This window comes from Pan troglodytes, chromosome 7 (assembly GCF_028858775.2).
Source record: "Pan troglodytes isolate AG18354 chromosome 7, NHGRI_mPanTro3-v2.0_pri, whole genome shotgun sequence".
Lineage (NCBI taxonomy): Eukaryota > Metazoa > Chordata > Mammalia > Primates > Hominidae > Pan > Pan troglodytes.
The window spans coordinates 14,007,901-14,022,108 of record NC_072405.2 but is presented as its reverse complement, the minus strand read 5'-3'; the positions used below and the strand labels follow the sequence as shown (position 1 = coordinate 14,022,108).

Below are 14,208 nucleotides of genomic sequence, written 5' to 3'. Positions count from 1 at the left end.
AACAATATTATAGAGAGGCTGAGATTTACACACACAAAAAATGCACACATTCAACTTCTCACCAAGACCGTGCCTTCTGTTCATCTAGGACTGTGTGAAAAGACACCACAGAAAGTAGTGGATTGAAACAGCACGATCAGGTCTTCACTCACACATTTGCAAATGGGGTTTGGATCCTTCCACGGGCATAAGAGGAGAGGTTCTGCTGAGATCTGAAAATTTCAGGGCCAGGACACTCATGCACAGGTGGCAGGTGGTGCTGGCTCAGCTGGAAACTCTGAGAAAGCTGAAGGATGAGACCCTGTGATGTGCTGGGGCCAGATCAGGCCAGCTCATGAGAGAGGAGTTTTTGTGTGATAATTCTTAAACTGTCTATAGCTGGGAGCATTTTAACCACAGAAATTTACAAACATTGCAAATCAGAGTTTTGTTTTTTCCTAGAAAGCTGGTTGCTCTGTGTTCTCTAGCCCATCCTTGCAGGTGGGCTCAGTTCCTCTCCCTGTGGGATGCTTAGTCTTCCTCCAAGCATGGTATCTGGGCTCCAAAGGCACCAGCCCTCTAAGCACATGTGGATTGCTAAAAAAAATTCAAAATGTCGTGAACTAAGTTACTCTAATATTGCCTGGAAGGTCACCCTCACTACCTCTCAGCGCTCTGTCCTCTGAGACAACAGTGACCCTTCATCTTCTTTGTTCCAACCCTCCACCGCATGGTCACACCCTAACTTCTGCCACCATTCGGAATCCCCTGTGGAGGCTAAGAAGTCCAAATCAAGGTGGCAGCAGAATCAGTGTCTGGTGGGAACCAGCTTTTTGGTTCATATACAACATCTTCTTATTGTGTCTTCACCTGGCGGAAGGAATGAAGGAGCTCTCTGGGACCTCTTCTACAGGGGCACTCATTCCATTCATGAGGACTCCACCATGCTGACCTCCTCACTTCCAAAAAGACCCCTTCTTTTAATGCTATCATCCTAGGGTCTAAGACTTCAACATATGAATTTCAGAGGAAAAATGTCTCAGACCACAGCACCATCCAAACAGAGATAGAAAAAGACACCAGTTCACTAGCGCCTGATCCCAGAAAACAGCATGGCATCTAGTTCCATGTAGTCTATTGGTCAAAATGTCACCCGTCCTAGACCTAACAGGAGAGACCAGAAACCTTTCTTTCTATAAAAAATAATAAAAGAATTTAGGGACCATATTTTAAAACAGCTCAAGGAAGCTATTTCCTTATGGTTTATTGTAAAATAATCCTGCTGCAATCCTCAACACCAGACACACAGACAGCTTGTGAGAGGCGGCTGGGAAAGGCAGACAAAGGGCAGGGACTTGGAGCTCCTACCTGTCCCAGCTGGATCTGCAGGCCCGGGAGTGACTGTGTGGCACAGGCAGCACCAGGATCCTCCCTGCAGGACAGTGGACAAAGGGCTGAGGGGAGGGACAGGGCGATGCACTCTGAGGAGCTGGGAGGTGGAGGGTCCTCCTCAGATCTCACGTCTGCGTAGCCCCCACTGTGCCCCATGGCAACACGCATGCTGTGTTCCATGACTACCCTTTCCTACCGTGTCAAAACCATAACCCCAGGGCCCCACCCAAGGTCCACACACACTGTCTGCTGGGGCCACCAGACACCATAAACATGTGTGAGAATATACGTGCTGCTCCTGGAAGCTTCTCTCCTCTCACACCTACAACCCCTCCCACAGCTTCTCCAGAATGTTTCCCCCAGCCTGATGATGGCAAGGTTTTTATTCTGTCTACACTCGCTTCAATAGTCCCTAAAATTCAAATGCGTGTGTCTGAAAAAACAGCTTCAGCTGCATCTACTTATAGTGTCCACATGTGGACACTGATTGTCTACACTGGCTGCAATCAGTGGAAAAAATCAGGCTGGGGTTGGGGACTATGGATCAACATGGAAGTGAAAGTACTGTAAAAAGTCTGTAGACATAACACCTTTTTTGTTTAAACCACAAAATTCTGCCAAGGTTCTGGTGCAGCCCAAAGAGAAAAGTGAAAAGGACCATAGAGAAGAATCTTTCTGTTCTAATTTGAGTTTTGGAGTTTGAGAATCACCTGCAGAAGGATGGCGACAATGCCTAGGTGTGACCTCAGTACAGACTGAGACCCTGCTGGGGCTCTGGGCTGCCGAGTCCTGACCGCAGTCTATGGAGGAGGCAAGGATGGGAGCATGGCCATGAGGCAGACACAGAGCAACGTCCCAGCAGATGGTTCCCAGTCCTGCAGCCAAGAATGGGAGGGAAGGAGAGCACAAGACTGGGTTGGGGCAGAGAAGGCCACCCCTCCAGGGACAGAAGCCACCAGTGACTCTGAGCCAGCTGGAGTGTCTCTGTTCTCCCTGAGCTCCCCAAATCGCTCTGGGTGCTGCATGTAAAGCCACCGCCTGGGCCAGGACACACGGGCAGGGCTGCTACACCTGCTCTCCCTCTTCCTGGACAGTGGCCAGGATTCTGTAGGACACACTCATGGCCCCTCCAGCACTGTTGTAAAGATTCTGGGCATCAATTTGTCGTCAGTGGGCTGACAAAGTCCCCTTGCAGTTAAAAACCAAATCCTCACCACTAGTGTCCCAGCCACTTTGCAGCAGGCCCTCCATGTACTGGGACATCGTGTCTTTGGAGACAGCTATACCCCACTTGTCCATTCTGCTGAGGCCCACAAATGCCATCACCCAGAAGCCCTTCACATCCATTGGGGCCACAGCAGGATACAGTCTGTTGCTGGCCCAGCAGGTGATTTCTCCAGGCCATGCCCGGGTCCCGGGTTCTGAGTTTCATGGGGAGGCCCTCACTACCACCCATCACAACTCTCAGAGCCTCTGGACAAAGCACACCTGTCCTGGCTATGCGCTGCTGCACATGTAGTCTTCCAGGGACCGTAGCTGCTTATGCCCTGCGTGGAGCAGGTGTTCTCTTTTTGTGGCCCTTCTTCACTTTCTCCTTTAGAACCACACCTATCATTGATTCAGATGGAGGCTCACACCTCAGGACATCACACCACGAGGGTGGGTTAAGGGACTCTCATTTAGTCCATCGTCCCCAAGCCACCAGCCTCCTCAAGCAGCACGGTGACCTCCTAAAGTCATGGTTATTAATGTCTCTGGATGTGCTATGGACACCCAAGGCACCAAGGTCCTTCCAAGGGCCGTCACGTTTTTAACTCTCAACCCCATGGCCACCACCGCCTCATCACAATTGGGCTAGACCCACTTTGGTGCCTATCTTGGTGATCACAGAAGAGTTAGCTTCTTTTTTCCCTTACAGATAACATCATTTACATGTTCTCCAACAATGAGACCTCCCCATATCATCGCAGGACATCCACCATCTCAACATCAAACATGTACTGAACAATGGACTGTGGATGGATAGTAAACTACGATCTTCTGAGGATGACACCCCAGGCCCACTGGCACCCAGCAGGACCACGAGGCTTTTGCTAGACCACACCTCTCCATTTCACATGCAGCTTCTGGCAAAAGCTCCCTTTTTTACCGGTTTTAAAGGTTAGCTAATATTTCCCACTTACTTCTCCTGGCAGGAAGTAAGGATTATTGCTCCAGAACCCACCGAGGGTGCAGTCAGAGGCAGTAAACGAGAAGAAGAAGCCTTCAAACTAGAGACACCAACTACGTCAGGAAAAGACCATATGGAAGCACTATCACCAAACGTGGCCATGGGGGAGAAAGGCTCCAAGGAAAAGTGGGTGCCAGCCAACCCCATCATCAGTGTCAATATAGAAGCACTGGGAAGAAAGCCCTGAGTGACAAGATGTCAGTGTTCTCTATGATTGGCCTTGCTTGGTATCTTATGTACAAATGGCTTGTGGGGTAGCTGTTTAACCCAGGCCTGGCAGCCTAGAGGGCTGCTGGAACAGGACAGCCCTAGTCAGAATTTGTACCCCAGACTGGAAAACTGGGGAATTCCCTGTAAGCCCTGTTAGAGGGGCGGCACCCCAGATACAACCTGACCTGTGTCCAAGGTGGGCAACTCAACCCTTAGATATGGAATGGGTCCCATGGCACCAATGCTTAAACACCAGCAGCCCTCACAACCACAGATCGTGTTTTAAGGATGAGGAGGTAGTTCTCTGGATGCACAGGCTTCAATCCAAATGGGCTCATGACGCCGCAGCACACACCCAGACTGCAGCCTGAAGAGTTGGAGCCTTGCATTCACAGAAAGCATCCAGACATGATCATGGGCTCAGGGATACACCTGTCCTCCGATGGGTACGAGTTAAGGATGGAAACTCCTATGCCTCCCAGAAAGCACCACTCAAGCTTTTGCTGAATGCTTCTCTGAAGACCCACAAGGCCTGAGAGGCTGTGCAACACCAGCAGTAAAGTGAATGCCCAAACTCCCACCTCCTTTCTTGGGTGGCCATCTGGAAAGGCCACCCCCACCCTGATGGCTAATGCCTCAGACCAGTTCCTGGCCCAGATGATCCTAGACTATTGTTTAACCTTAAACTGTTCATTGGCCAAGCAAACAGGTGATAGTCACCTCTGGGGAACCACATGCCGCGTGTACATCCAGTACTCAGGAGAACCCAAAAATGTCTGTTCCACATAGCAACAGAAGCCCAGGTAGCACTCAGTCTCACCTGGGTGTTCTCCAACATCCCAGCTCAGCCAAATGGCTTTCATTGGTTTTTATGGTTAGACCCCAGGTCCTCGGGACACTGCTTTAGAAACACATTCCAAATCCTCCTCTGTGTGCAGGTGGCATTCCTATCCTAGTCTCTTTGCAGGGCGTATACTATGATACGCAGCCAGGCTGTCCCAGAGGCTTTAACTATTCCCTTGGTGCAGGTAGTTCAGCTTAGCCACAGCCAATGCATCACAGGGTCAACTGTGTTAGGAGCCATTGAGAATCCATAGTTGGTTGCTGCCTGGGCCTAGCCAGGGCTGACCAAGGTAGATGAGAGGTTCCTCTGTGGAGTTCTACTTTAACCTCACCTTCCCACCCAATTTCTCAACTGTCCTTGCCACCACAATTATTTAATGGACCCAACAGAAAGTAACCCCGGAAATTAGGACACCTCATCCCAAAAGACCTTTAAATAGGGGAAGTCCACTTGTGCACGGCTGCTCCTTGCTATAGAAGACCTGGGACAGAGGACTGCTGTCTGCCCTCTCTGGTCACCCTGCCTAGCTAGAGGATCTGTAAGTACTACAAAACTTAAACTTTACACTGACTTTTCATCATTGAAGCTATGCCTCCAATCTGACCTCTGACTGTGGGGCCACCCCAGAGGGACCCAGCGGGTGAATCCCGGCTAGGAACGCCTGTCCAGACCTCTGGTGACTGCTGGGGACAATGGCTTCCAGCTAAGTTAATAGAGAAACTCAAGCAGTTTCCTTCTAAACACACATGTCACATGTCCTAGTTGACATGTCCAGTAGAGACTATCACAGGTCTTTGGAACATTCTTTTGAGAGAAATCTATTTAGGTCCTCGGTCTGTTTTTCAATCAGGTTGTTTGATTTTTGCTATTGAGTTGTTTGATTTTTGCTATTGAGTTGTTTGAATTCCTTATGTATTCAGATATTTGCCCCTTCTGCCACGTAGGTTTTGCAAATATTTTCTCTCATTTTCTGTGTTATCTTGTCACTTGGTTGATTGTTTCCTTTGCTGTGCAGATGCTTTAGCGTTAAATGAAGCCACACTTGTCTATTTTCCCTTTTATTGCCTGTACCTTTGTTGTCATAGCCAAGAAATCACTACCTACATCAATGTCAAAAGCTTTATCCTTCTCTACACTTCTAGTAGTTTATGGTTTCAGTTGTTACATTTAGGTTTTCAATTCATTCTGAGTTGATGTTTCTACATGGTGTGAGATAAAGATTTAAATACATACATATATAAAATCATGAGGTAGTGTACACTATAAATATACAATTGTTAATTGTTACTCAAGTCTAAATAGAGGTGGAAATAATAAACTTTCTTTTTTTTACTTAAACAAATCTATGTCACTGAGCTGATTTCACCTTTAGCCTGATAAAATCATTGTCCTCTCCACCCTGATTCCTACAGGAGACTACTCACCCCATAACCTCAAAAACCTCTTCATGAGGATGGTAAGTCACCTGAATCCTGAAGTGAATTACTCTCTATTCCATTGGAACTCATATAGGACACCAGAATCTAGACCTCCAGAGAACAGGAGGACCGATCTTCAGAAAATAAGAAGTATTTGTTCCCTGAGCCTGTTGAATCAAAGTGCAATTTCTATTCTTTTTGGAATGTTAAAAAGTAAATAATAATATTTAAGCAGGTGAACCCACGAGTAACATAGCAGGGTCTTTCTTGTCATTATTAGCTCCAACCTAGCACAGACATTAAAGGTACAGACGTATACTAGCATGAAACTGGGAGAAGAGGAGCATTCGAGCAACCTTGAGACCAATGGGCCTCTCTTATAAAATGCACACCTCCTCTCACTGAGATTGAGGAAGGTTTCTTGTCTCTGAGCCTTCTCCCAGTAGAGCTATACATCCAGGCTGGCTCCTCCCTCCCCACACAGCTGCTCCTGCTCTCCCTCCTCCAGGTGACCCCAGCCATGAGGACCCTCGCCATCCTTGCTGCCATTCTCCTGGTGGCCCTGCAGGCCCAGGCTGAGCCACTCCAGGCAAGAGCTGATGAGGTTGCTGCAGCCCCGGAGCAGATTCCAGCGGACAACCCAGAAGTGGTTGTTTCCCTTGCATGGGACAAAAGCTTGGCTCCAAAGCATCCAGGTGAGAGAGGCAGGCATGCAGAGCTGCTAATTCTAGAGGGAAGGATGGGAGATAGGTTCCAGAGTTGGGTCTCAGCAGTCTATGTCACTGAGGTGGCTTCACTTAGAATCCCTGGGCATTGATTTTCTCATCTATAAATTGAACAGAGAGCCAAATAAACTTGAGAAATTGTATTTCTCCAAAGACTTGATTCCAAGAAAAGTCTGTGAAATTCACTAAGTTTAAGATATGAAGAGACAGACTAGTTATTTCTGGATCTAAACAAGTAGACTTAATTGTAAAGAGAACATTTTACTCTATCTACAGAAGAGCTTTTAAAAACTGCAGCCAAGCCTGAGGTTATGTTCAGGTGTGTGTGTGATGGGGCAGGAACGCAAAAATGAGAGCAAAGGAGAATGAGTCTCAAATTCTGTGTGACAAGCACTGCTCTGCGTGTTTATTCCTATTGACTGAGGTTGTTCGTGCTACCGGCTGCAATGCAGCCAGCATCACCTGTCAGCTAGCATGTGACTTCCCCAAGATTCTTTTTCTTACCCACTGCTAACCCCATACTCAATTTCTCATGCTCTCCCTGTCCCAGGCTCAAGGAAAAACATGGCCTGCTATTGCAGAATACCAGCGTGCCTTGCAGGAGAAACTCGCTATGGAACCTGCATCTACCAGGGAAGACTCTGGGCATTCTGCTGCTGAGCTTGCAGAAAAAGAAAAATGAGCTCAAAATTTGCTTTGAGAGCTACAGGGAATTGCTATTACTCCTGGACCTTCTGCTCAATTTCCTTTCCTCATCCCAAATAAATGCCTTGTTACAACATTTCCGTGTTTACACCTCTTTAATGTGTGATATGTGTCTGTGTCAAGACACTTGGGATACATGTACCAAAATGCAAAATCAAATTTTTGAACAATATAAAATTCCAAATTCTAGGAATTTCAAGCAGGAGTTTGGGCTTCAGATCCAAATTGAAAAGAAGGCCCATATGACACCACTGATTTCCCCACGCACTGCTCTGCCTTTTCACCCTGCCTCATTTTCTCTGGATCCACTCTCAAAGAGCTCCCGTGTGCTGAGCAAACAATCGGTGTCAGCTTAAATTTCATGCAGTCACAAAATCATTACTTCTCCGGGAAAAAAAACCATCCTCTGTGCTAAAGAATTGGAGTTTCATTGAACAATGTCAGATTGTACATTTTCCTTTTAAGACATAGGGTTACAAGAGATCCATGGGAAAAACTTTCATTCAGAGGGAAATGGGTTGTTAGCAAAGGCGGGATATATGGAACAGAAAGCACAGCATCTCACATTGGCACGTCCTCATTAAGAGGACCCTCCAGCCACGTCTACTAAGACCTGGATTTCACAATCATAAAGTTGTCTTCACATCCAGAAAACACACACACACAAATGCTCCACCGCACTTTGCAACGCACACTCTCTTGTGTTGCCCTAAAGCTGCTGAGAACCTGATTCTGCCTGGAAAATACAGCTTCAGAGGGCATAAGGGACGAGGGAGGGAAAGCATTTCACCAGGAACATGGTAGCGTTCTTGTTGCTGCAGGGGGCTGAGGCAGCCCAGGGGCCCAGGTACCCACTGAGACACTACATGGATACAGAAGCCCACCCAGAACCCCGGGAGGACAGAGTGGGTAATGATCCCAGACTTCTTCTTGTTTAGATGATGAAGGACACAAATAGGGAATCACGGTGTGAAGCCCAGGAGCCTTCTTTGGCTTCCTGTGACTGCCACGGACTTGGAATCATGTGGTCCCCGAATTAACTTTCCATAGTATTCTGAACCATGAACTGCATCAAGATGGCTGCATCTTGGGGCATCTGCCAGAGGTCCACCTGACTTTCTCCCAAGCATCTGAGGTCTCAGCTAAAACTTCACTTGGTCACTGAGGTCTTTTCTGATCTCTCAACCTTAAATTGCAACAAGATCCCCCTGCTGACCTCCATTCTCCGATTTTCCTCATTGCTAACTATAGAATTGCAACCATCTCACTCCCTGTACACTTCACTTACTATATGTAACATTTGCCTCCTTACTCCAGAAGGGAAGCTGCATGTTTTGCTTATTGTTGCACCAGAGTGCACGGATGACTGTAACATAAAGTAGGGGGTTAATAAATTAATTCTGATTACATTAACTAATTGCATCTAATAGCACATAACAATATAAAATTATTTATTAATTGTTATTCCTAAATTCCATAGGAAAAAGCTAAATTCAACAGAGGTAGAGCAGTCCATTTTCTAGACCCTATGACAGCACACCTTTAAAAAACAAAATAAATAAAAGTATTCAAGGCTGAAACGTGAAAAAACGTCATGGGTACTATTTGGCATCATGAAGCTTTAGGACCTTAGAAGAAGCAGGCCATTCCGGCTAAAGCAGCAAAAAGAGTTCATGTGAATCTTCAAGTACAACATCAGTATGTTTAAAACATGGAATGACTACAAGAAGAGGTAGAATGAAATGTTTGGTGGACAGAATGGTATCAGGGCAAGAGCTATGCAGGACAAGGGTCGACCTCCCCTGAATTTAGAGGAATGGATGTTGCCAGAGAGAAGGATGGAGTAGAATTCAGGCTGATGTGCTGAGAAGCATCCATCAATCCAAGGGAAAGGGCCAGATGAGAACGGAGCCTCCCTGCTCCTCTGTGTGGATAAAGGCACACTGGGAGCACCACATGTGGCTTCTGCTACTGCAGTCTAGGGTGGGCCATGACTGCTGCAAACTCTAGGGACAGAGAATTCAGGGAGAAGTGTGAGGGTCTCCAAACAACCAGGGCAACTTGCTCAGCCTCAAATGAGGCACAACCCTGTTTACTGGGATGCACATACACTCTAGGATTAGTGACGACATGCAAGAACTTTTCTACCTGAAATGAGCCATTCATGCGGCAGGACAAGGAAATAAGGAATAAGTTAGATGCCTCATCCCTTTAAATGTAATTACTCAAGGGGATGGCAGCCCTGTCTCTGTAGGCAGGTAGGAGCCTAACTCCAATACGCACAAACTAGCAAACGCAGATGGCCCAATCACACTGCAAGACTCCCACTACCAACCTCCAGTGCATTTCCGCTAGTTCACCCAGGGCTTTACCTTCCCGCTTTGGCTTCAGGAAAGTGGAGGCCAACGGCTCTCCCTGTTGCAACGTTCTGACTCCCATTTCAACAGTCTTCAATAAGTGCTTCCTTCACATTTTTAAAAGGTCTTGGTTAATTTGTACTTGTACAAAAAATGAAATAGGTTTCTTTGGCTGTTACTGTTCTGATTTTCTAAACTCGGCTTATAAGCAAAACCAGAAGGAAAGAGATCTGAAAAGAACTCATTCCATTTTAGGAACATCTGTATTTTTTCCGTTTTCACGAAAAAAACAAATAACTCATGAAGAAACTAAGGGAAAGAGCTCACTCTAACATTTCCTAGAAATCAACCTCCCAACATCTCAATTCTGTGTCCTCCTGGATAACAGGGACCGCCACCTCGTTCCAGCCTTCCACCCCATGGCTACTCCTGCACCACCTGGAATTCCTCCATCTCTGAACATCACTTATGAAATTCCTGTCCCTGACACACCCATTGTCCTCCAGCCTCTCACATAGCCGTCCCTCCTTCTCTGCTGATCAGCATCAATAAGGCTGTTCTCCCCCGGGGCTGTGCATGGGAATCATCCAGGAGTCTCTTCTCCAGGCTGCACCCAGGACACCTGCCATCTGCTCTCATTTCCTATTCTTATGCACTGCACCATTTTGCCTCAGCTTCTCTTATCTGGGTAATTTTTATTGTATCTTTTTCAGGCATATTAGCGGAGTTGTGCATTCCAATTTAAGAAACCACAACAAGCTGAATTAACATTTTGAATGCCCCACCTGAAAAGTGGCTCACACCTGTAATCCAAACACTTTGGGAAGCCAAGGAGGGTGGATCATGAGGTCAGGAGTTCAAGACCAGACAGCGCAACACGGTGAAAACTGTCTCTACTACTAAAAATAGAAAAATTAGCCGGGTGTGGTGGTGGGTGCCTGTAATCTCAGCTACTCGGGGGGCTGAGGCAGGAGAATCACTTCAACCTGGGAGGTGGAGGTTGCAGTGAGCCAAGATCGCGCCACTGCACTCCAGCGTGGGTGACAGAGTGACACTCTGCCTCAAAAAAAAAAAAAAGAAAGAAAGAAAAAAAAAGAAAGAAAGAAAGGAAAGAAAAGAAAGAATTCTGGCTTCATAAAATGCCTGATCCAAGGACTCTAGGCATGAGTTACCTTGTTGTCTTCACCATTTTGTTTCCCGCTTTTTTCTCTTGATCTTAACTTGGGGTCTCTCCCCAGATGACAGCCATGTGAATAATGGTCATCTTCCCTGGGCCTTCATAGCTGATCTCTGGGAGAAAACCCCTACTTCCCTCTCCATTGTTTCAGCCAGCTCTGGAGTTCCACGCCCTCCTCTGAGTCTGTCACTGAGGGGAGACGTTGAGACTCCACCTGGATCCCACACTACCCCAGCTCCCCACAGGAAAAATTCAAGCTAAGAATGGGTGAGATGGGGTTCCTCAGTCACTCCAAAGAGTCCACAATTCCATGCCCCCACCACAATGGGCTCTTTGTGACACTTTGGGATTCCATTGAGAAAGTTCTGTCCTATTTCATCAATATTTTAGAGAAGCTGAGATTTACACACACACACAAAGTACAAGTCCAGATTGTCACCAATACTGTGAAAATTGCCCTCTGTTCATCTACGGCTCTATGAAAAGACACCACAAGACTTAATGGATTAAAACAACATGATCAGGTCTTCATTCACACATTTGCAATTGGGAGGTGGCTCTCTCCACAGGCATCAGAGGTGAAGTGCTGCTGGGATCTGAAAAACTCAGGCCCAAGACACTTGTGAACAGGTGGCAGGGGGTGCTGGCTCAGCTGCAGCTCTGACAGGGCTGAGGGATGAGACCCTGTGAGGCACTGACTTCAGATCATGCCGGTTCATGAAGGAGGAGATTGGTGTGACACTTTGTATCCCACTCATAGCTAGCAGGATTTGCAACACTTAGACTTCCTCCAAGCATCGTATCCGGGCTTCAAAGACACAAGCAATCTGAGTGTATGTGGAGTGCTGGAAAAAAATACCATACACCAAGTGAATTAGAAACAACAGAAATATATGTCTTGGTGTTCTCGAGGCTGAGAAGTCCAAAACAAGGTGCCAACACACTTGGTGTCTGGTGAGGACCGGTTTTGTGATTCATAGACGGCACCTTCTCACTGAATCCAACTCGCTGCAGATGACATAATTTCATTCTCCTTTATGAATGTAGTATCCCATCATGTATATGTACCACATTTTCTTCATCCAGTCCAACACTGATGGGCATCTAGGTTGAATCCATGTCTTTGTTATCATGAATGATGCTGCCATGAACATACGAGTACATGTGTCTTTTTGGCAGAATAATTTGTTTTCCTTTGGATATATACCCAGTAGTGAGATTCCTTGGTTGAATGCTGGTTCTATTTTAAGTTATTTGCGAAATCTCTAAACTGCTTTCCACTATGGCTGAACTCATTAACATTCCCCTCAACAGTGTATAAGCGTTCTCTTTCTCTGCAGTCTTGCCAATATCAGTATTTTTTAACTTTTCAATAACAGCCATTCTGACTAGTGTCAGCTGGTATCCCTTTGAGGTTTTATTTTGCATTTCTCTAATGATCAGTAATGTGGAGCATTTTTTCATGTTTCTTGGCCTCTTGTATGTCTTTTTTTGAGAAGTATCTGTTCATGCCCTGGCACGCATTTTAAAGGGGTCATTTCTTTTTCGCTTACTTATTTGTTTAAGTCCCTTGTAGAGGAAAATCACTTTGACCACGAGATCACCACCAACCAGCCCTTCCTTACTGCTACAAACACGGACCTCGCCATCTCCAGTACACGGGGCTGGCTCATGGCCAGTACCCAAACCCTTGCCTTGCTGCTTCCCTGACCTCATGCTTTGCTGATTACCCCAAAAATGACCTCATTAGAGTGGAATTTTGCTGAGATCACCATGTGCTTTCAGAATAAGCCCATTACTTTATGGTGCAAGGAACCCATAGAGCCTCAGTGAGATTGTAAAGCTGCCCTACAAGCTACGGAAAACTATGGACTTGGGAGAACTGTGTGTAAGAATACCACGCCCGAATCTCACCAGCTCTCCAGTGATAACGCTCATGCAGTGCTGCGGAAATGCCTATGGACTGGAGTGTGCTCTGTGTGCAGGAAGCAGGTCCAGGTTTCACTTCCTCAGGACATGGGACATTTCCGGAACCCGGAGATCTTCCTCTCGCTCATATACACCCCTTCATATTTAGTACCTATAACCTCATCATTGCGACCCTACAGGCACCTACTAATGCCCTGGAAGCTAAAACTGTCACCAGGACCTCAGTTTCCCCAAAGAGCCCAAATTTCTTCTTATGCTGGGGTGAGACTGGTGCTCACTTCCTCCAAAGCTGAAGTTCCTGGGCCTGCCACACATCAGGAATTCACTGCTTCCTCAGAGGGACAGGAGACCCCACTGCTCTGCCACAGCGACCGCCCCTAGCAAGGCTTGAGATGCCTCCTCTACCTTAAGGTTGAGGGAGATGCTTTAGTTCTCACTCCACTGCCCCCAGTCCTCCACCGGCCGATGCCTGCTGCCTTCACACAGAGCTGCAGGGGAGGACCTGAGCACCCAGCCCGTGGGACCAGCAATGTGCACGACATTCCCATGGTGGCAGGGGCTGCCCGGCCTGCACACTGGATTCAGCAACCTCACCGCAGGTATTTATTGCCTCTCGAGCGACTGCATTCTTTTCTCATCTCCAGAAACCTTACCCCATCTACCTGACTAGGAGAAGGAGGAGGAGGGTGGATAGTGGTATATTTTAAAATGTGCTCTAGTCTTCTTAGGAATTCTCCTCAAATAACACAGGAGGAACCACAGGAGTTTGATCCTGCATATTTCAAGCGACCACTGATCATCCCACTCATGCTATGTGCATGGAGACTCTTAAGCCTGCCCAGAATGGGCTGAAGAGCAAGGCATTGGAGCACACAGCACCAGGTGATGCAAGCTAACACCAAACTCACTGCCACCTTGGCCGCCTCCCTGAGAGACTTTCAAGAGACATTAGGTCTCCAGCAGGAAACTCAGGAGTTCTTGGCCCCAGTGGTCCTAGACACTCGTTTGGCCTTAAACGGTCCATTGGCCAAGCAATGAGGCAATTGTCCACTCCAGGGAACCACATACTGTGTGCACATCCTTAACGAACCCAGCAAAACCTGCCCTGCCTGCTAACACAAGCCGACGTGGGATTCAGTCTCAACCAGGTGGTCTGCAACATCCCAGCCCACCAATCGGCTTTGATGTCTTGTTATGGTTAGAGCTCAGGTACTGGGCAGGCTGGTTCAGGGGAAGATTCCT

General features: G+C 47.1%; 1 protein-coding gene across 2 annotated transcripts; it reads left to right on the top strand.

Annotated features, from left to right (window-relative positions):
- The first annotated feature begins 5,085 nt into the window (after positions 1-5,085).
- DEFA1 (defensin, alpha 1) lies at positions 5,086-7,579 on the top strand. Of its 2 annotated transcripts, XM_024344986.3 has the most exons (4): positions 5,116-5,193; positions 6,068-6,111; positions 6,582-6,768; positions 7,349-7,579. In XM_024344986.3, exons 2-4 carry the CDS (start codon positions 6,103-6,105, stop codon positions 7,456-7,458), a joined length of 306 nt encoding a protein of 101 aa, XP_024200754.1. In that variant the 5' UTR covers positions 5,116-5,193; positions 6,068-6,102; the 3' UTR covers positions 7,459-7,579. The 2 variants fall into 2 exon arrangements, with proteins under 2 accessions (XP_024200755.1, XP_024200754.1); XM_024344987.2 differs by lacking the exon at positions 6,068-6,111 and having other exon boundaries at positions 5,086-5,193.
- Positions 7,580-14,208: the final 6,629 nt, after the last annotated feature.